Source organism: Oncorhynchus clarkii, chromosome 7 (genome assembly GCF_045791955.1).
Source record: "Oncorhynchus clarkii lewisi isolate Uvic-CL-2024 chromosome 7, UVic_Ocla_1.0, whole genome shotgun sequence".
NCBI lineage: Eukaryota > Metazoa > Chordata > Actinopteri > Salmoniformes > Salmonidae > Oncorhynchus > Oncorhynchus clarkii.
Window position 1 is genome coordinate 35,653,136 of NC_092153.1, and position 23,472 is coordinate 35,676,607.

The following is a 23,472-nucleotide window of genomic DNA, read 5'->3' on the forward strand; positions in this document are numbered from 1 at the left end:
CACCTGAGCTCAATTTCGAGTCTCATAGTAAAGGGTCTGAATAATTATGTAAATAAGGTATTTCTGTTTTAGATTTTTTTATACATTTACAAACATTTATAAAAACCTGTTTTTGCTTTATCATTATGGGGTATTGTGTGTGTGTGTGTACATTGATGAGGGAAAAAAACAATTGAATCAATTTTAGAAAAAAAGCTGTAACATAACACAATGTGGAAAATGTGAAGAGGTCTGAATCCTTTATGAAAGCACTGTAGATGGACAAGTGACCGTTTAGGATCCAGGAGGCAGGAGGTTGCTGGGCCAGTTGCCCATGGGCGTTTACCTACACTCTTAGAAAAAAGCATTCCAAAAGAGAATGCTGCACGGGGCGGCAGGGTAGTGGTCAATGCGTTGGACTAGTAACCAGAAGGTTGCAAGTTCAATCCCCTGAGCTGACAAGGTACAAATCTAGCGTTCTGCCCCTGAACAGGCAGTTAACCCACTGTTCCTAGGCCGTCATTGAAAATAAGAATTTGTTCTTAACTGACTTGCCTGGTAAAAGGTAAAATAAAAACTTGTCTTCTTTTTCCAAAAGAGAACCACTGGCATGATGTCAGCTGGTCCTTTTGTGGCAGGGCTGAAATGCAGTGGAAATGTTTTTTGGGGGGGAGTCAGTTCATTTGCATGGCAAAGAGGGACTTTGCAATTAATTGCAATTCATCTGATCACTCTTCATAACATTCTGGAGTATATGCAAATTGCCATAATACAAACTGAGGCAGCAGACTTTGTGAAAATTAATATTTGTGTTATTCTCAAAACTTTTGGCCACGACTGTAATTGCTAAAATATACTTAAGTATCAAAAGGAAAAGTATAAATTATTTCAAATTCCTTATATTAAGCAAACCAGACGGCACCATTTTCTTTTTTAAAATGTATTTACGGATAGCCAGGGGCTCGCTGCAACACTCGGACATCATTTGCAAACGAAGCATGTGTTTAGAATATTGGCCTGTTGGAAACTACAACTCCCTACTAAACTGAGCAAAAAAAGAAACGTCCTCTCACTGGCAACTGCGTTTATTTTCAGCAAACTTAACATGTGTAAATATGTGTATCAGCATCAGATTCAACAACTGAGACACAAACTGAACAAGTTCCACAGACATGTGACTAACAGAAATGGAATAATGTGTCCCTGAACAAAAGGGGGGTCAAAATAACAGTCAATATCTGGTGTGGCCACCAGCTGCATTAAGTACTGCAGTCTCCTCATGGACTGCACCAGATTTGCTAGTTCTTGCTGTGAGATGTTACCCCACTCTTCCACCAAGGCACCTGCAAATTCCCGGACATTTCTGGGCGGAATGGCCCTAGCCTTCACGCTCCGATCCAACAGGTCCCAGACGTGCCCAATGGGATTGAGATCTGGAGTCTTCGCTGGCCATGGCAGAACACTGACATTCCTGTCTTGCAGGAAATCACGCACAGAACGAGCAGTATTGTTGGTGGCATTGTCATGCTGGAGGGTCATGCCAGGATGAGCCTGCAGGAGGGTACCACATGAGGGAGGAGGATGTCTTCCCTGGTAATGCACAGTGTTGTGATTGCCTGCAATGACAACAAGCTCAGTCCGATGATGCTGTGGCACACCGCCCCAGACCATGACCACCCTCCACCTCCGAATCGATCCCTCTCCAAGAGTACAGGCCTTGGTGTAACGCTCATTCCTTCAACGATAAACGCGAATCCGACCATCACCACTGGTGAGACAAAACCGCGTCTCGTCAATGAAGAGCACTTTTTGTCAGTCCTGTCTGGTCCAGTGACGGTGGGTTTGTGCCCATAGGCGACATTGTTGCCGGTGATGTCTGGTGAGGACCTGCCTTACAACAGGTATACAAGCCCTCAGTCCAGCATCTCTCAGCCTATTGCGGACAGTCTGAGCACTGATGGAAGGATTGTGCGTTCCTGGTGTAACTCGGGCAGTTGTTGTTGCCATCCTGTACCTGTCCCGCAGGTGAGATGTTCGGATGTATCGATCCTGTGCAGGTGTTGTTACAAGTGGTCTGCCACTGCGAGGACAATCAGCTGTCTGTCCTGTCTCCCTGTAGTGCTGTCTTAGGCATCTCACAATACAGACATTGCAATTTATTGCCCTGTCCACATCTGCAGTCCTCATGCCTCCTTGCAGCATGCCTAAGGCACATTCACGCAGATGAGCAGAGACCCTGGGCATCTTTCTTTTTGTGTTTTTCAGATTCAGTAGAAAGTGTCCTAAGTTTTCATAACCGTGACCTTAATTGCCTACCGTCTGTAAGCTGTTAGTGTCTTAATGACCGTTCCACATGTTCATTAATTGTTTATGGTTCATTGAACAAGGATGGGAAACAGTGTTTAAACACTTTACAATGATCTGTGAAGTTATTTGGATTATCTTTGAAAGACAGGGTCCTGAAAAAGGGATGTTTATTTTTTTTTTGCTGAGTTTACATCACACAGCTTGATCTGATTTATCTCTAGAGAAACAGAAAAAAACAGAATGAAATGGAATTCAAATAGTTGAACCGACATCGGTCAATTAGTTATTTAAATAACTACGTTAGGATACATTACATTGGCCTACCAATGTAATAGCGGTCGTGGTACATATAGATCGCATTTGACCCATTCAGTATGATATATTATGTTTGACTGCTTTAGTATGATATGCTATGTTAGGGTAGGGGTTAGGAGTTAGGTTACAAGGTTAAGGGAAGGGTTTGCTAGCATGCTAAGTAGTTGCAAAGTAGCTAAAAAAGTTGCTAATTATCTAAAATGCTAAAGTTATACGCCCACCCATACACCCCAACTAACCATCCTCCTTTCCTCCAAAGAGCCCTCTCATGGCCTCAGAGCTGTCCTTCGAGCTATGAGACAGGATTGTGTCGAGGCACAGATCTGAGGAAGGGTACCAAAAAATGTCTACGGCTTTGAAGGTCGCCAAGAACACAGTGGCCTGCATCATTCCTTTTCACACATACCAACAAATGGGCTGTGATCATTCTACAGTGTTCCCTGCAGCATACGCTCAAACCGGTGTGATTAGAACGCTTATTTAGAACGTCCAGTTGCTATTGACGCAACAGTCAGCATTTGAGCTGGCCGCACTGTTTTCTCACAGAAACATTTAGCAAAAAACACAGTCCTTACAAAGTTATGTCCAGAATGTGATCCGTTTATTTTTGGATACAAAATTCAGACATTCACAGAAGTAGCTACAGCATAAAACCATCATCCAAACCGGAAAATGTAGGCTACATTTGTCCTAGCTCTAACTGAGGAAAGATTGTCAAAACACAAGTAGTCATATTTTTACAACTCTCGGCTGACAGAAACTACAATATGAATTAGCTAATAGCAATTACTATTTACAATTAATCACATCATGGGTGATCTAAATAATTGAGTAAAACACTTTCTAGAAATCAAAAGTAATACGACGATTGGTAGTTTGTGTGTGCCGCCATGTTTGTTTTTTTCGCATCAACCAAAGATAACAAGAGGAGACAAGATGAGTTAGATCTGTTTATAGCATGCATGTTGAAGGGCGTGTATCATCTACGATCATTCACTTCCCTTCATTCACTTCCGTAAGTTTACCCGAAAGATAAGTGAACCATAATTCCTTCACCTCATTCTAACATCTTTGGTCTGACAGACGTTTACGTGACACCCAGAATGCGTATAATGCCACACATCGCAGGCAAATAGCTTAGCATTAGCTCATTATAATCAGTACAAACTAAAAAAGCATTTTACACACATCATAGGTGTCCAATACAATCTATGCAATAATCAGAGTGCATTATTTGTCACCAGTTCTTGAAAACGTGAATAAAACTGTAAATACGCTATGCTACATACATACATACATACACTACCGTTCAAAAGTTTGGGGTCACTTAGAAATGTCCTTGTTTTTTGTCCATTAAAATAACATGAAATTGATCAGAAATACAGTGTAGACATTGTTAATGTTGTAAATGAATATTGTAGCTGGAAACGGCTGATATTTAATGGAATGTCTACATAGGCGTACAGAGGCCCATTATCAGCAACCATCACTTAGCTAACACTTGTGTTAGCTAATTCAAGTTTATAATTTTAAAAGGCCGTAACATAACAACATGTGGAAAAAGTCAAGGGGTCTGAATTCTTCCCGAATGCACTGTATATCCCGTGTTTTTATGTCAAACGGTTTTGTTATATTTCAGTGTTCTGTGATGTATACAAAGTGTAATATTTGGATGCAAAAAAAACATGAATACATTTCTACTCTATATCTGACCTGGTACAGGTGTCTTATTTTTTTTAAGCCCATAATCATGTGTGTGAGGTGTACTTTTGTTTCAAAGTATATTTGTTTAAGACCCAAGAAACACTCTGCGTGACCCTGATTTAGCCCCCTGCCATAAAAGTAACCTACTGTCCATACCAAACACAATCTATCATACTAATTTGAGTGTCACGGATTTACATTTACTATGTTACGTCTATCATACTAAATGGATTGGCATGGATTTTTGTCAAATATAATATGTTTTGCTCTGAGACCAGACTGCATTGGTTAGACTCAGCTACGCATGCTGCCCACAACCCGCAGCCCCCTATCCCAGTAACCATCAGCCCGGCCTTCTCCTTTCCTGTCTCAGGATGCGACGGACAGCGTGACGTCCCACTAACACAGTGAGACCAATGAAACGGTCACTGTCCTAACTTCCTTGCTGACTGTAATGTGTTTACGGACTGAGGCGATTACAAGGAAGCAGCTTGCAGAGTGGAGCGAGTGGGGAAGGCCGGGGGGCAGCTGCTGTTTCCTATACTACTACGCTGCAGCAGGCAGCATTAGCAGCAACAATCACAGCCTGCCTGGGGTAGAAAGGGAGATAGGCAGGATGCCATTGTGGAGAAGTGGCTCCCGGGCCAGGCAGCAAGGCTCAGAAAAAGCTAATGGACCACCCAGACCCAAGGCCAGGTAGGCTTATACTTGGCCCTTATAGGCCCTAACCTCAACTCAACTCTGGGTTTATGGGACTGTGCAGCTGGATTATGTAAATTAACTCTCTTCACTCCTTACTGGACATGTAATTGACTGAGATACAGTGTTGTCATATAGAACGTCATTCTGAATTAATGGATTACTTCTACCAATGCTCTTATTTTTACTCGGAAGCACAATACATTGTGTGCTGGGTATAGACAAACAGTTCTGAGTACTAATTGATTGATAATGAGCTATGTTGTCAATTTACAACCGATCAGAGTACTAACCAGATCACTTTCTTTCCTTTCTTCTGAGCCTTTCTTTCCTTTCTTCTTCCCTCCCATGTACTGTGGTGATCACCCGTTGAAAGAAAGTCTCTATCCCAGGTCTCTGCATTCGTCTGGGTACCGTTTTTAAATATTTTTTTTTACATTTGGGAAATGACAGGAGTGGAATGTTATAGCTGAATAGAGACTCCAACCAGGCTAGGTCTGCATGACTTAACTGTTGAATTCTCTAGTACATAAGAGGATTCCAAAGGAATTCAGCTGTTAGGATTAAGAATGTGGCCTAGTAGTCTCTAGTCTGTCAGTGATGAGACGACCGAGTAGATTACTTAATTACTTGACTTGGTAGCCATTGGGTTACTCTGGGTTGTGATAGTATTAACTAGGCTTAAAGTCCATGTTGCAGATCATGGACCTTATCAGATATGTATGTAGTTGGTGCTATACATTATCAAATTCACATGGGTTCTAACTTGAACAATTATTTGTTAGTTTACGATGGAACAATTTATTTTCTGCACATATAAAAACCATGAAGACTGCCGGAAAGCCCCGAACGCAGGATCGTCATTTTCTATGACTCACACAGTGCAGGAATATATTGCCTGTAGCCTTATGTACATGGTAAACTGTAAATGACACTTCACTTTTTTGTATAGATTTTGTTGTGTTTTTGTATGGATTGTTCTACAATATTCACAACATATTGCTACAATTACAGCCTTTATAGAAAGTTAATTCTCTCCACTGTTTTAGCTTGCGGCTATCACTGTCTAACTGGCTAGGTTAAGGATAGTTACTAGTCCATACCAGTGACAAACTTAGCGATGCTATCGACATGTGGCAGTACACAAACAAAATCTATCTCACTTACAGTGTATTGCAAGAAATAGCCACAAATTCATTCAGAAATGGAGGAAGAGGATAGCTAGCTCTAGCAAGCTAACGTTATCTGCTGCCTCTTCAACAAGAAGATCCAAAAATAAACTTTCCCATGGATCAAAATTCACAATCAAACCCCTCCAAAGAAAGCCGATCAGGGATTGGCGATCAGATCCATAGCCAAAGCGTCGCATTTCAGTTTAGCCTCCACTCGGCAGGTCATACAGCAAACTCCCCCAGAGCCACAGAGCAACCGAAATACCGCCACACGCAGTCCCCACAAACACCTTGAAAATGACTCTTTCCCATAGGCTTGTGTTATCTATGACAACATCAGCAGTTAGCTACCAACAGCTGGCAGACATGTTTACATTTGGTTAGTTTTATCTGTGTTATTTAGATGGAAGACGTATAGAGCTACCGCATTTAGCTCACCTAACTAACATTAGCATAGAGGTAGCAAGCTCACTACCGATCCCTTTCACTTAGCAGGTTCACTGAAATCTCATGGGAATATTCCTGTGGTTGTAAACATTGTGTGGGACTTCCTATGGACAGTTCTGCTCTGAGCTAATTGTATTTATTTTCAAATGCTTCAAGACTGGTTTTCTGACAACAACAAAAAACAAAGCCTAATAATAGCCTTTTTCATACCTTTCAAGAAACTACTCTAATGGGTGACCTGATTATGAAAGCATATGTAATATGCTACTTGTGTCACCACTTTCCCGCTTCCATACAATAGGCTGTAAGGTTCATTAAATGTTGAATCAAAATGTAAGCATATCAGCCTCAAATCAGCCTGATCTGCTTATACTGATCCCCTTGACTTTCTGCTTATACTGCTGTAAGCATTTATCTGATATCAATATTGAAGATAATGTCAAGCTTACATTTGACATACAATGAGGAGAATTTTGATATCAAGCTAGTCTGTTGTTGATAGTCTCAAAACAACACGATTTCTCCCCCCCCCCTTTCACCTGATGTAGCCTGTCTGTTCTGTTGACATCATCTCCTGAAAAAAATAGTGTAGTCGGGAGGGGAGAAAGTGATATAGGGAGAGAGAGTGAAAGAGAGTAGATGAGATATGGAGGATGAGGTTCATTAGCAGATAATGCTGGCAGGCCTGTTCACCTGGCTTTCTCAACCATGTCACCTTACACAGGTATGGAGACTATTAATAACCAGGTATTTACCTTTAGGGAATGACGATGTCACTACAGTTATCTTCCTCATGTTGATTTATTGGATTGAGTTTTGTGAATACGCAATTACATGACATTTACATTTTAGTCTTAGCAGTTTGCTATATCTGCTACAGTAAACCAATTTATGGTCTGTGTGAATATGGATGGTAAAAAGGAATGATTCGATTTGTATGTATCAATTTAGTGGCAGTTCAAGGGCTACTAGTGTCTGATCTTGGTAGGTCTAATCAGGGTGGGGAATTCACTTTTTGGTCCAACAGTTGCAGCCAAATGTTTTTCAGAAAATAAATAAAGAATGAAGATAAATCACAGAAAACAAGGTACCCCATCCTGCATTCACCACTCTAGCATTGAGGTTCTCTCTTCCAGAGCTGACACTCTCTCTCGCTCTCACACACACACACACACACACACACACGCACGTATGCTTTTTAATGCTCTCAAATGCTCTGGGGAACCACCCACCAATGTGGCTGGTAAGAATATATATTATACGAGCCAATGCCAAAATCTACCAGCATTTCCCACCTTGGGCCTAATTATCTTGTGAAATGTCAACGTTTCTGTTATCAATAACCTATCAGCTTTGGTGCACTGACATTGTCTTAGTTGGAGTTGATTTGTGATGAGGGTTTGTTTTGGTGCAATGTGTGTTTCTGTGAAAGTTGTGTGTGTGCTTTGTGGGCGGGAGTGTTGCTAATCCCCTTTGGCTCTGGATGTGTGACAGTATAGGAGCCAGGACTACAGGGTTAGGGTGTGTCCCCAGAGGGAGGGGACAGCTAGCTAGGTGTTGATGACTGATGTGGCGTGGAGGCGTAGCCACCATCGCTAACACATTCCTCTTTCAGTCACCCCACATACCTCTAACTCTACATGCACTTGGCCAGCAAAAGCCCTGGAGCATTGACCAATTTTTGATTTGAGCGGAAACTGAAGATGGATTGCTATCCTATTCGAAGACTGGTAAAAGCCAGTTGATTCTGCTGTTGGAGACATTTGTTGAGTGGGAGGACATGGGAGGCAGAAAGGAAGTAGTGAGCAGGCTCGCTCCTATGTCAAACTCTTCCAGGCAGTTTGTACGTCACATGCCGCTAAACAGACTCAGGCTCCGACTGACCCGCAGCCCCCTCAGTAGTTTGCGATCCAAATCAAGCTCCCAAGCTACCAACAGGTATGTATGCTTCTGGAGCTGCTGCCTGCTCAGTTAGGGTAGAATTTTAGCTTGAGATCACAGGCTTTACTCAGACTTTGAGTAAATCATGATGTCAATTCTTGAGTAATGGGGCACTTTTACATACTATATGCCCACTCCATGGCACAGTACTGTCTCACTATCAACACGGGTTTCAATTAATCAACAGTAGTTTCCTTATGGTTGTCTGACTGACTGTGGAAGCAAAATGTGTTTGTTGCTGATGATGTTTGTTAGCCTATTTTGTCTGTAGGACTTAGTTCTGTGGGGCATCATGTGCTGTGCGCGTTCCACAGGTTGTGGCAGGTTCAGCCTATTTTAGGAGGGGACAGATGGAGAAGGAATGGGCTGTGTGTGTACTGCAGATGTTCTGTGGTAAGAGCAGGCCTGATTCTGTTCATATGATTTTGTGTGGAAGGTTATCTGAGCATTAATAGTCAGGCTTACAAAGTTGTGAGGGAAAATACCAGATACACTTTTTTAATAAAAATGATTTGTTCTCTGTTGTGATTTGAGGAACTTAACCTTTCTATTGTATGCCAGAGAAATAGTGTAGGATGCAAAAAAAAGAAGAAGAAGAATGATGGAATCAGAAATTGTCCACAAAATGAAAATGTGTGTTTTTTATCCATTCGTTTTGAGTCTTTCTTTGGGACAACTTGCGAAATATCCTGTTGTAAGAACAGTGAGCCTGTTCTTGGATATCAAGGGATTATCTGTTTATTTCAAAATGATTCTAAGAAGCTTTTTAAAGGGTCACAGAAACTGGCAACACCAGTCAATCCTCCCCTGTACCCTCCCCTGTATACTGGGCCGGGTTAATGCAGGGGCTTACCGGGGCTGAAAAGCCTTGGAACATGCCTGTGGAGGGAACCAAGAGGCAGCAAGAAAATAATAAAATAATAATAATAATCATTAAAAATGGGTGATTGTTATCAATGCAAAGGGTGGCTACCTTGAAGAATTTTAAATAAACAAATCCAAATGTTTTTTTTAATCACACTTTTTTTGGTTATTGCACGATTCCATATGTGTTATTTCAGAGTTTTGACATCTTCACTATTATTCTAAAAGGTCAAAAATAGTATAAATAAATAAAAACCCTGGAATGAGTAGGTATGTCCAATTTTTTACTGCAACTGCCAATCACAGGAATATTCAGGAGCGCTCTCTCAATGAATGTAGACAGCCTGCTCCTGATGCTGTAGAGAGGAGTTAGGGGGCACAAGTGGGTAACTGGGGGGGTAACTGATTTAATAAATAAGACAAAAACAGCATAATAATTTGACTGGTCAATTGTGTGAGTCAGGGGCTGGGTCAAAAAGTCCCCAAAAATATTTACATAATTTTTATAGTTATATATATTTATCTCAATGTTCAAAATACACCAAAGACCAAAATTTAGCCGCAGAGGATCAATAGTTGCAAAAAAAAATATGATTGTGGATTAAATGTTATCAATAGCGCATACAGGTAACTGAATATGACTGAAAATAAAGGAAACCAACTATAAGACTGATATATTTTATTGTCTAGGCTTTAATTATGTCAACCATGCTTAGAACACTATGCAACTCTTGTATCTGTATCTGGAATTCATATCGATACACATTAATGCCATCACAATCAGTGGATGAATTGATCTAAATGAGAGAAAAGCTTGGTTGGAAAGAGCGCCACAGCGACATCTAGGGGTCTCACACAGTATCACGCCTGCGGGACTATTCTTGAGAACAATGGAAATCTGAGTCTTTGTGTCCAGTCCACGCTCTCTCTTCTACTTCCTTCCCTCCCTCCATGCATCCCTCCTCCAGTTTTTTATCTCTCCATCTCTCTGGAATCTGGATCCTCCCTGTCTCTCTCTCACATTTTATTCTACTCTCTCTGTTTATCTTCTGATATGTTATTATTGTTTCTTCCCGTCTATCTGGTTGTCAGGAGCCCCAGTCCCTCCGAGATGAACGGTAAGCCTTGGGCCAGGCCAAGCTACCAGGACCAAGCTGCAGCTGAACACACACAGGACAAATGTACAGCGTTCCACCAGGAACCACAACAACAGCACCCTGACAAACTGTGCCTGGACTCCTTCTGGAGTGAGGTGGAGACCATACGCAGCCAAGATAGCGGTTACATTGACCTTGACACTGACAGCGCCAGTCGAGACTCCAGACACTCTGAAGGTAAGCACAGAGACACAGGACTAGTGTCAGTCAGTCAATTAATGACCTCCATAGGCCTATTGTTATGATGTGAACAATGAAAATCGGTTGTTATTTGGTTGCCTGTTGTTTTTGTAGCGAGTTGTGTTCTGTTGAACCATGTGTGTCTGCTATACATGGAGCGACAATATTATGTGCAATACTGCAATGTACTCTCCCTCTAAAAAATACAGTTTATTCATTCCTCAGACGGTACATGTGTTATGCATGGAGCTGCAAGTTGTAGTATAATATGGACAGTCACATAAGCATGCATGCAAGCACGTATGCACACACAGATGCAGACAGGCAAGCACACACGCGTACAGAAGCATGCCGTATGTATAGTCTCTGTCATGAAGCTGTTATGTGTTTCAGAGGGAGAGCAAGAGGAGCAGTGGCTCCAGGATGCAGGTCTGTCCACTCTGATAAGACAGCAGCAGCAGAGACCAGACAGAGACAGAGACCGGGAACAGGACAGGGAAGACCAGGATGTTGACCAGGCCATCCTACTGTCCACTCTGACCCGTACGCAGGCCGCAGCCGTCCAGAGGAGGCTCGATTCCTACACCCTGTCCCTGAGGAAGAGGAGCAAACCCCCGCCGCGCGACGTCAGGGACGTCTTTAGCTCATCACCCTCCTCCATTGCTCAGGTCAGACTGACGACTTACTTTCACACTGATATGGTACATACAGCCTGGAGGCTGTGTGACTATGTGACCAAAACATTTTGGGGGGGTAGTGGCTCTGTTCAATCAAGGTGCAATCAAACCGCAGCTTTTCTGTTTCCTGTGATAACATGTTTCTGTTTCCTGTGATAACATGTTTCTGTTTCCTGTGATAACATGATGGATTTCCTGTACAAGCAGCTGAAACACACACATAAAATTTGATGTATTCTTTCAAATCAAATCGTATTTGTCGAATACAACAGGTGAATTGCTTACTTACAAGCCCGCAACCAATGATGCAGTTTAAAGAAAAATAAGTGTTAAGCAAAAAAAGAAATAAAATGTAAAACAACAAATAGTTAAAGAACAGCAGTAAAATAACAGTAGCAAGGCTATCTACAGGGGATACCGGTACAGAGTCAATGTGCGGGGGCACCGGTTAGTTGAGGTAATTGAGGTAATATGTACATGTAGGTAGAGTTAAAGTGAATATGCATAGATAATACTCAGAGAGTAGCAGCAGCATAAAAGAAGGGGTTGGGGGGGGACATGCAAATAGTCTGGGTAGCCATTTGATTAGCTGTTCAGGAGTCTTATGGCTTGGGGGTAGAAGCTGTTAAATTAACAAGCCTTTCGGATCTAGACTTCGGTACCACCGTGCGGAAGCAGAGAGAACAGTCTATGACTTGGATGGCTGGAGCCTTTGAACATTTTTAGGGCCTTCCTCTGACACCACCTGGTATAAAGGTCCTGGATGGCAGGAAGCTTGGCCCCAGTGATGTACACTCTCTTTAAGTGCCTTGCAGTCGGAAGCCGAGCAGTTGCCATACCAGGCAGTGATGCAACCCAGTCAGGATGCTCTCGATGGTGCAACTGTAGAACAGTCTCCTGAGAGGGAATAGGTTTTGTCGTGCCCTCTTCATGACTGTCCTGGTGTGCTTGGACCAGAGGTGGGACCAAGTCATTGTTTTACAAGTCACAAGTAAGTCTCAAGTCTTAGCACTCAAGTCCCAAGTCAAGACAGGCAAGTCCGAGTCAAGTCTCAAGTCCATCAAGTCAAGAGTCAAGTCCTAAACTTTGAGTTTCGAGTCCTAAACAAGTCATAATGTGCTCTTCACCAAATGTAATACCATTTCATATGTTTAACAAGAGTAATAGTTAGTATATTACATTTACGCAAATCATGTATGCTTTTAAAAATATCTATATATTTATTACTTTCCAAATAAACGTTATATTTCCATGGAAATACATGGGTAGCCATCAGAAAGACCCCCCCCCCCCCCCCCCCGTGACATCGGGAGAGGCGTGGTAGGCTGGGTCGGGTCGTGTGGGGTGGTTGCATAGAAGTACATCACCTACAACAGCCTTTGCCGTGTAGAATAGAGAATGGAGTACAGATCTATATATTGCATTTCTATCTGGAAAACTGTATCTGCATGTGGTGCCTCAGATTAAATAAGCCGACGTTCTTCATTCATTATCAATGGAGAAAACTGAGGAGGACAGCAGAGAGGGGAATGGTGGGATTTGTGTGAAGCATAAACACAGAGGTTCAAGCACTCGCCGTAATCAGCAGGTTAGGAAGAGTACACAACCATTCTAGGAGGCACTCTGACACAAATGTGCTCATTTGATATTTTCCAGCTCCAAACAGCGTGGTGGCGAGTCAATCTGCAAGTCTAATCTAGGCAAGCAGTGAGGAGCACACATAACAATACAGGCTCCAGACATCACAAGCCAGCAAAAAGAAACTCATGAAACAAGTTACACACACACAACCTCGTGTGATGGATAGCTATCGGCTATATTAGCCACGACTTATCGTTCTTTGTGCAACTTCAAATGTCGAACAAAGTTGGAAATTGTTGCGCCTCCATCTGTAATTTTCTTCCTGCATGTCCTGCATGAGTTCACCCACCGATGTTCCTCTGCACTGCCACGCACAATTTGATTGGCTGCTGTCCGATTCAAACTGTAATCAGTTAAATGATGAGTTGATGTACTGCACACTTTTTCTAATAGCACGCACCCCTGAGAGGCCCTCTTGTTGAGGATCAGCGTGGCAGATGTGTTGTTACCTACCCTTACCACCTGGGGGTGGCCCGTCAGGAAATCCAGGATCCAGTTGCAGAGGGCAGATGTTTAGTCCCAGGGTGCTTAGTTTATTGATGAGCTTTGAGGACACTATTGTGTTGAACGCTGAGCTGTAGTCAATGAATAGCATTCTCACATAGGTGTTGCTTTTGTCCAGGTGGGAAAGGGCAGTGTGGAGTGCAATAGAGATTGCATCTGTAGATCTGTTGGGGCGGTATTCAAATTGGAGTGGGTCTAGAGTTTATGGGATAATGGGATAATGGTGTTGATGTGAGCCATGAACAGCCTTTTAAATCACTTAATGGCTCCAGACGTGCTACGGGTAGTCATTTAGGCAGGTTACCTTGGTGTTCTTGGGCACAGGAACTATGGTGGTCTGCTTGAAACATGTTGGTATTACAGACTCAGTCAGGCACAGGTTGAAAATGTTAGTGAAGACACTTGTCAATTGGTCAGCGTATGCTCCGAGTACACGTCACGGTAATCCATCTGGCCCTGCGGCCTTGTGAATGTTGACATGTTTAAAGGTCTTTCTCACATTGGCTACAGAGAGCGTAATCACACAGTTGTCCGCATGCTTCAGTGGTGCTTGCCTCGAAGTGAGCATAGAAGTAATTTAGCTCATCTGGTAAGCTTGTGTCACTGGGCAGCTCGCGGCTCTGCTTCCCTTTGTATTCTGTAATAGTTTGCAAGTCCTGCCACACCCGATGAGCATCGTAGCCAGTGTAGCACGGTTCAATCTTAGTCCTGTATTGACGCTTTAACTGCTTGATGGTTTGTCTGAGGGCAGTGGAATTTATTTTAAGCCTCCGGGTTAGAGTCCCGCTCCTTGAAAGCGGCAGCTCTACCCTTTAGCTCGGTGCGGATGTTGCCTGTAATCCATGGCATCTGATTGGGGTATGTACGTATGGTCACTGTGGGGACGATATCATCGATTCACTTATTGATGAAGCCAGTGACTGATGTGATGTACTCCTCAATGCCATCGGAAGAATGCCAGAACATATTCCACTCTGTGCTAGCAAAACATTCTTGTAGCTTAGCATCTTTGTCATCTGACCACTTCTTTATTGACCAAGTCACTGGTGCTTCCTGATTTGGTTTTTACTTGTAAGCAGGAATCAGGAGAATATAATTATGGTCAGATCTGCCAGATGGAGGGTGAGGGAGAGCTTTGTACGTGTCTCTAGATTTTTAGATTTTCCCCTCTGGTTGCACGTTTTACATGCTGGTGGAAATAAGGTAAAACGGATTAAGTTTCCCTGCATTAAAGTCCCCGGCCACTAGGAGCGCTGCCTCTGGGGGAGCATTTTCCTGTTTGCTTATGGCCTTATACAGCTCAGTGAGTGGGGACTTAGTGCCAGCATCGGTTTGGGGTGGTAAATAGACAGCTACGAAAAATAAAGTGGAAAACTTTCTTGGTAAATAGTGTGGTCTACAGCTTATCATGAGATACTCTACCTCAGGCGAACATAACCTCGAGACTTCCTTAATATTAGATTTAGTTTACCAGCTGTTGTTTACAAATATACACAGACCGCCACCCCTTGTCTTACCGGAGGCAACTGTTCTATCTTGTCAATACAGCGTAAAACCGGCCAGCTGTATTTTATCCATGTGGTCGTTCATCCACGACTCGATGAAAAATAAGATATTACAGTTTTTAATGTCCCGTTGGTAGGATATTTGTGATCGTAGCTCGTCTATTTTATTTTCCAATGATTGTACGTTGGCTAATAGGGCTGATGGTAGATTACCCACTAGCCGTTGGATCCTTACAAGGCACCCCGACCTACGTCCCTGATATCTCCGTCTCTTTCTCCTGCGAATGATGGGGATGTTGTCCTTGTCAGTTGTCTGAAGTCAATCCTTTGCGTCCGACTCGTTAAAGAGAACATCTTTGTCCAGTACGAGGTGAGTAGTCGCTGTCCTGATATCCAGAAGCTATTTTCGGTCATAAGAGACGGTGGCAGAAACATTATGTGCAAAATAAGTTACAAATAATGTGAAAACATACACACAATAGCACAATTGGTAAAACGGCAGCCACCTCCACCTGCGCCATTCAATCAGTCTTTTATTCTTTGATTTTGCACCAGCAGCTACTGCTGAGTCAAGTAGACATCAGCAAAGATGAAAAAAATGCAAAACACCTTAGAGAATCTCTTTTGTTAAATAGTCTAATTAATTCATTCCACTGGTGTCCATTCTCAAAGGAGCAGAACAGTTGTAACTGACTCTATTAAGAAAGACAGTTGACCTATCAGAATAAAAGGAAATCACGTCTCTGAGCGGCCCCGAGATGGGAGTGGAACTGCTGTTCCTCTGATCATATCAGTTATTTAACATTAGAAAACACCTCTTCTCTCGCCCTAATTCTATTCATCTGACGGTGAAATTATGCAAAAGGACAACTAGGATCACAATGGAAATAAGTGTTGTTTAATGCTTTCATGTGTTATCCTCTCTGGGATTGGTATTTTCTTAAGTGTAGGCCACAATCGTATATAAAAATAACAACAACAAATCAGGTCAACTGTTACAGTAGCTTTTCAACCCCATTGTTTCTGATTGATGCCTTCTATCCTCCCCATGCAGACGCCTCTACCAGAGTTTCAAGACCCTGACCCTATAGAACCTAGCGCATCTATATCATCTATACCAGAGGACAGCATGGAGACTATCACCAAGACCCTACGACAAGGTATCAGCTAGCTCCACATTCCTACTCCACATCCTCTGTTCTGATTGGTTCAGATGAATCCTGAACTCTCTCTCCCCAGACCAGCTGGCCTTGCTAGCCATAATAAACTACGCTTAATTTAAGATCCCCTTCGGGATCAGCATGCACTGAGCGAACATTTACTTGTGTTGTATTACCTGAGATAGCTCCAGCATGCTAACCATTATGACTACTATGAGGCACACTATTAGGGCGACAGGTAGTCCAGTGGTTAGAGCGTTAGGTCTAAAACTGAAAGGTTGCTGGTTCGAATACCCGAGCTGACAAGGTGAAACATTTGTCGATGTACCCTTGATCGTGGCACTTAACCCTAATTTGCTCCAGAGACGTCGTACTGTTATGGCTGACCCTGTGAAACAACACATTTCACTGTCATATTGAATCCAGTTTTATTGGTCACATTGCACCGAATACAACAGGTGTAGTAGACCTTTGCCTGAAATGCTTACTTACAAGCCCTTAACCAACAATGCAGTTTTAAGAAAAATAAGAGTTAAGAAAATATTTACTAAATATACTAAAGTAAAAAATAAATAAATAAGTAACACAATACAATAACGAGGCTTTATAAAGCGGGTACCGGTACCGAGTCAATGTGGGGTTACAGGTTAGTTGAGGTAAAATATACATGTAGGTAGGAGTAAAGTGACTATGCAGAGATAATAAACAGCGAGTAGCAGTAGCTTAAAAAAGGGGGGAGGGTCAATGCAGATAGTCTGGGTAGCCATGTGATTAACTGTTCAGCAGTCTTATGGGTAGGGGATAGAAGCTGCTAAGGAGCCTTTTGGACCTAGACTTGACGCTCTGGTTCCGCTTGCCGTGCGGTAGCAGAGAGAACAGTCTGTGACAATAAACATAATTTTTGTGTATTTTTGTACACATTCATTAACACATCAACATGTGTATGTTTGCCAGAGGTCAGCTTGGAGCAGCAGCATGGAGGAGATCCTAAAGAGGATGTCTTCATCACAGACGTGGCATACTGTGAACAGGCGGCCATCTTGTTGAAACAGGCCATGCTGCCACAGATACAGAACAACGGCCGGAAGAGGAAGGAGGACGGCACACTGCCTGTAAGAGTGTCTCTCTCTCTCTCTCTCTCGCCCCCCCCCCCCCCCCCCGTACAGTATGTTAGATAACAGTGTTAGGAAATTATATAATTAATTATTTAGTATAAGACAAAGAAAGTACATATTCACTTCTAGTACATGTTTGTCTTTCTCACGCAGAGCGTGAAGTAAAACGCAGTGAGACATCTCACTCATAATATTATATAACCGGGGTTACAGTAAGTAACTTGAAGTTATATTTTAATTACTTGTTCGTTGCCTCACTATGGGGATATAAACAACTCCCTTAGTGTTCATATACTCTCCGAAGCCAAGTCTAGACAGGATCAACCCTCAGAAGTTCCGACACTAAGCTCCATGTGCATTAACGAGGGCGCAGTGACGTTGTCAGTAGAACCTCATGAAGTTCCCCAACATGCCTCATTACAGACCTTTTGAACAGAGACACCTTTGAGCAATGCCCATGATGCAGCCATACCTCTGGTGGAGTGAGCCCTCGGGATCTCCGGAGGTGGTAAACCCTTGCTATTCTATGCCACTATAATAGCCTCCACTATCCAATTGGATAAACGCCGGAGAGAAATGGGTCTCCCTGCGTGGGGAGGTGCCCAAGAGACAGTGCTGATCGCTCTTTTGTAGGGCTCTCGTCCTGTCCATCTACAGTTGAAGTCGGAAGTTTACATACACCTTAGCCAACTACATTTAAACTCAGTTTTTCACAATTCCTGACATTTCATAATTTTCCTGTCTTAGGTCAGTAAGGATCACCACTTTATTTTAAGAATGTGAAATGTCAGAATAATAGAAGAGAGAATTATTTATTTCAGCTTTTATTTCTTTCATCACATTCCCAGTGGGTCAGAAGTTTACATACACTCAATTAATATTTGGAAGCATTGCCTTTAAATTGTTTAACTTGGGTCAAACGTTTCGGGTAGCCTTCCACAAGCTTCCCACAATAAATTGGGTGAATTTTGGTTTGTAGGCCTCCTTGCTCGCACACTCTTTTTCAGTTCTGCCCACACATTTTACATAGGATTGAGGTCAGGGGTTTGTGATGGCCACACCAATACCATGACTTTGTTGTCCTTAAGCCATTTTGCCACAACTTTGGAAGTATGCTTCCAAAGTTGTCCATTTGGAAGACCCATTTGGGGTTATTGTCCATTTGCGACCAAGCTTTAACTTCCTGACTGATGTCTTGAGATGTTGCTTCAATATATCCACATAATTTTCCTGCCTCATGATGCCATCTATTTTGTGAAGTTCACCAGTCCCTCCTACAGCAAATCACCCCCACAACATGATGCTGCCACCCCCATGCTTCACGGTTGGGATGGTGGTGTTCAGCTTGCAAGCCTCCCCCTTTTTCCTCCAAAAATTGACCATGGTCATTATGGCCAAACAGTTATATTTTTGTTTCATTAGACCAGAGGACATTTCTCCAAAAAGTATGATCTTTGTCTTCATGTGCAGTTGCAAGCCGTAGTCTGGCTTTTTTATGGTAGTTTTGGAGCAGTGGCTTCTTCCTTGCTGAGCGGCATTTCAGGTTATGTCGATACAGGATTCGTTTTACTGTGGATATTTCCTCCAGCATCTTCACAAAGTCTGTTGCTGTTGTTCTGGGATTGAATTTCACTTTTCACATCAAAGTACGTTCATCTCTAGGAGACAGAACACGTCTCCTTCCTGAGCGGTATGACAGCTGCATGGTCCCATGGTGTTTATCCTTGGGTACTATTGTTTGTACAGATGAATGTTGTACCTTCAGGTGTTTGGAAATTGCTCCCAAGGATGAACCAGACTTGTGGAGGTCTACAATTTTTTTTCTGAGGTCTTGGATGATTCTTTAGATTTATTTTTCTTCTTTTGATTTTCCCATGATGTCAAGCAAAGAGGCACTGAGTTTGAGGGTAGACCTTGAAATACATCCACAGGTACACCTCCAAATGACTCAAATGATGTCAATTAGCCCATCAGAAGCTGTTCCAAGCTGTTTAAAGGCACAGTCAACCTAGTGTATGTAAACTTCTGACCCACTGGAATTGTGATACAGTGAATTATAAGTGAAAGAATCTGTCTGTAAACAATTGTTGGAAAAACTACTTGTGTCATGCACAAAGTAGATGTCCTAACCGATATGCCAAAATTATAGTTTGTTAACAAGAAATTTGTGGAGTGGTTTAAAAACAGGTTTTAATCACTCCAACCTAAGTGCATGTAAACTTCCAACTTCAACTGTACATATCCCAACCAGAAGCCATGGATTACAGGCAACATCCGCACTCGGCTAAAGGCTAGAGCTGCGGCTTTCAAGGAGTGGGACACTAATCTGGACGCTTATAAGAAATCCCACTAGGCCCTCAGACGAACCATCAAACAGGCAAAGCGTCAATACAGGACTAAGATTGAATCCTACTACACAAGTCAAGAAATTTGTGGAGTGGTTGAAAAACAAGTTTTAATGACACCAACCTAAGTTAATGTAAACTTCCGACTTCAACTGTAGAGGTGGAGGTGGAAAGAGGTGGAAATGTTCTTCCTCCATGGAGGAGAAGAGTGGTGGATGAAAGGTCAACAGCTCTAAAGTGAGGCGATTATAAGCACGACTGACTTCAGGCACAAAAGCGGGGTTAGGTTGTAATGTAACCTTGGATAAGCCTGGGGCAAAGCACAGACACGAGTGGTGGGCTGACAATGCGTGCAGCTCTCCTACCCACTTGTAATGGCTAATAGTAATGTGGATTTAAAGGGGTGAAATCAAATTTCCACGCATTCCAGCGGCTCGAACGGTGGCTGTGAAATGGCCTCAAGCATAACAAAAAGATACCAGGATGGATACCAGCTGTTGTCTATTAGACGTAGGCGACACCCAACCTTCATAAAACATCAGATCAGGGAGAGATGGCAGCCAAATACACCTTTTACAATGAAAAAAAGTTTTTTTCATCCTCCAAAAGGTCCTGTAGAAAGCAGAGTGCGTCTGGAATGGAGCAAAAAAAAAATATTCTTTGTTTTTTCCCCATGGGGCCTGGGTCTGCGGGGTATACAGAAGTTCAAAGGCTTCACCCTCCTTCTTACAGATGTCACATTTCTGAAGCATGTAAGTGACAGATGGACCAAACAGTAAACAGCGGGCACAAACGATTGGTCACTGCCTGGGGGATAGGGCTCTAGAAAATCAGCAGCAGCCCTCTTCTGATTGTGGGCGAGGGAAAAATCTGTCTTCTTCATGAGAGGGGGCAGGGCCAGGCTCCATGTGAGCTGTGCCCTAATCCTCTCTGCCGCTGTGGACAGGCCCCTAAGCCGGTCTGGTTGCACCCTCTGGCGGCTTTTATGGAGAGTCGCTCCCTATAGAAATCACACGTCTCTGTACGCCTTGGCAAGGGGGGAAAATAGCATTATATTTCTGGAGGTGAAGTGCTGTAAGCATGGTGTGGGAACAGTGCTTGGTGGCGACTGAATTTTACCTGTCCAGCCTTGGCTTGAACACAAAGTGGTACAGAGGGGAGAGCTTTAGCTTGTGGGCTACTTTTGTCCAGTTACAACTACCGTCATCTAGCCTGTCTCAATGCCATCTCATGGACCAGATCATAGAATTGGGACAAAGAAACTGGGTGCTAGATAAACTATGTATGAGGGTAGGGAAATGGGAACCTGGCGTTTTGCGCCCCGACAGCACAAGCACAGGCGTCGTGACCACCCTTACATGGCTAAGAAGGATGGGCCCTGAAAGTCCCCCTGAGTTGCTCGCGATCTGCCTTGGCTGTCTCTTCCAGGCCCAAAGGGCAAATTGGGAGAGGAAGGTGTAGTCTCCCTGGGTACTGGCCACAGTCCTGGGGGGATACAAACTCCAGTTCCAATGCCAGAGGCATCTGGGTCACCTCGGTGGCAAATGGGATGAGGAAGGATACGCTCCGGGTGGAGATAGCCTCGCTCCTGAGCATGGACACAATCAGAAAGGTAGTGCTACTAGAACAGTTAAGTGGGTTCTACTCCATGTATTTCATAGTTCCAAAAAAGGATGACAGCTTTCGGCTGATCCTGATCCTGTACGGCCTCAAAAAATGTTTAAAAGAGCTCCAGTTTAAGATGCTCACGCCAGCGCGGGTATCAGGATCAGAATGGTCTAGAGCGGCCAATGGTTCACCACGCTTGACTTGAAGGATGTGTACTTCACGTTCCTGTTCATCGAGATCAATGAAATTACCTCCTTGCCTTCAAAGGAGTGGCTTACGAATTTAAAGTCCTCCCGTTCGGCCTCGCTGTTGCCGTCCGTTCACAAAGTGCATGGACTCAGTTGTGTCCTAGGACATTCTAGTGCTGAACTGCCTGGACGACTGGCTGGTGTGTGCTCAATCAAGAGAGCAAGCTACAGCAGACACAAAGATAATCTTGAAGCTCATTCAAGACCTGTGCCTCACCCTGAACAGGGAGAAGACCTGTTGATCGACTCAACTCTTATGAGAGTACGTCTACCTCAGGTGAGATTGGAGAAGATACAGGCCTACATAGACCGTTTCCGGCTTGGACAAGCCGTGTCCGTATTAGAGTGCCAGAAGATACTTGGCCTCCTCACGTCAGCTTCTCTGTTGATTCCGCTGGGCCTTTTTCACATCAGGCCACTCCAGCGATGGTTCCAATATCACCATCTATACCAGAGACGACACAGACATTGTCAGCGACAAATGCATGTGTGAGGACTCTGTTGAAATGGCACTCTCACTCTTCCTACCTGTTGGAAGGAGTAACACTGAACAGAGTTCACCACAGGGAGCTTGTGTGCAGCGATGACTTGCTAGCAGGTTGGGGGGCAGTCTTCAGAGGTATGGCAGCGAGCGGACTCTGGAGCTCCACATGGAGTGGCAGTGTGCTGGAGCTCAGGACAGTTCGCCTGTCACCCCTGCCCTTCTTGGAGGGGAATTTTTATTTTTTTATTTAACCTTTATTAACTAGGCAAGTCACATTTTTATTTACAATGACGGCCTACACCGGCCAAACCCGTACGACGCAGGGCCAATTATGCGCCGCCCTATGGGACTCCCAATCGCCGCCGGTTGTGATACAGCCTGGATTCGAACCAGGGTGTCTGTAGTGACGCCTCAAGCACGGAGATGCAGTGCCTTAGACCGCTGCACCACTCGGGAGCCCATGTCCTGATCAGATCAGACAACACCACGGGAATGGCGTATATCATTCACCGGGGGGGGGGGGGGGGGGGGGATCTTCCTGAGACTCCTCCCCTGCGAGGCATTACCCGTAGTGAGACACAGAAGGTGTTATGCACGTGAGTGAGGACCCAAAAGCGGTTTAACAAAAACAGAGTCCTTTAATGTCAAAACACAGGTAAGACATAGATCCTCTTCAAATGTATATAATGGCAAAATAAACAACCCGCAGAGAGGGCGACAAATGAAACATAAAGTCCTTCTGATAATCACAGAAGAGTTCCCCTTCTAGCAGCAGAGGAGAATAGCTGGGTTAGAGTCCCCTTCTTAGCAGCAGAGGAGAATAGCTGGGTTAGCAGCGACAGACTGCTGGTCTCTCTGGGTAGGCGCGGGTCGTAGAGGACAGAGGTACCTGATCACACGTAGCATCAGATGAACAGGCAGATTCCGACAGGACAGGACAAGGGTGAAGCAAACGAGACGATAGTTTGGTTCTGGCATGAGAAACTCAAACAAGAATCTGACAAAGACAGAAGCAGGAACAGAGAGAGAAATAGAGACCTAATCAGAGAGAAAAAGGGAACAGGTGGGAAAAGGGTGAACGAGGTAGTTAGAGAAGATGAGGAGCAGCTGGGGAAGGAGAGGAAGAGAAGGTAACCTAATAAGACCAGCAGAGGGAGGCGGAGTGAAGAGAAAGAACAGGAACAAGACATAATATGACAATACATGACAGAAGGAGCAATTGAAATGGAACACGTTAAGTAAACACACAAGGCCAACAATATCTTTGTTTTCATTATTTGAGTTATAGTCATTGCATACACAGAGAGAGAGAGAGAGAAAAAAAAATGTAGAGATGTCTAACAAAAACAAACTGTTGTTTCTGATCCCTTGCTTATATTCTCCCCCCCCCCCTCACATACAGAGGATGACCTGCCCTCAG

The 23,472-nt window shown here is 43.5% G+C and overlaps 1 protein-coding gene across 2 annotated transcripts in view; it reads left to right on the forward strand.

The window, feature by feature from the left end:
• Positions 1–4,756: 4,756 nt before the first annotated feature.
• The window catches only part of LOC139413230 (rho GTPase-activating protein 40-like), a 33,377-nt gene continuing 14,661 nt past the window's right edge, over positions 4,757–23,472 (forward strand). The window contains exons 1-6 of one of the 2 annotated variants that reach the window (XM_071160370.1): positions 4,757–5,001; positions 10,521–10,762; positions 11,159–11,433; positions 16,147–16,252; positions 17,207–17,364; positions 23,455–23,472. The exon at positions 23,455–23,472 is cut by the window's right edge and continues 148 nt beyond it. In XM_071160370.1, coding sequence (XP_071016471.1) covers positions 4,760–5,001; positions 10,521–10,762; positions 11,159–11,433; positions 16,147–16,252; positions 17,207–17,364; positions 23,455–23,472 — 1,041 coding nt within the window. In that variant the 5' untranslated portion in view covers positions 4,757–4,759. Of the gene's footprint in view, positions 5,002–8,403; positions 8,562–10,520; positions 10,763–11,158; positions 11,434–16,146; positions 16,253–17,206; positions 17,365–23,454 lie in introns of those variants that run through there. The other variant, XM_071160369.1, reaches the window with a different exon arrangement.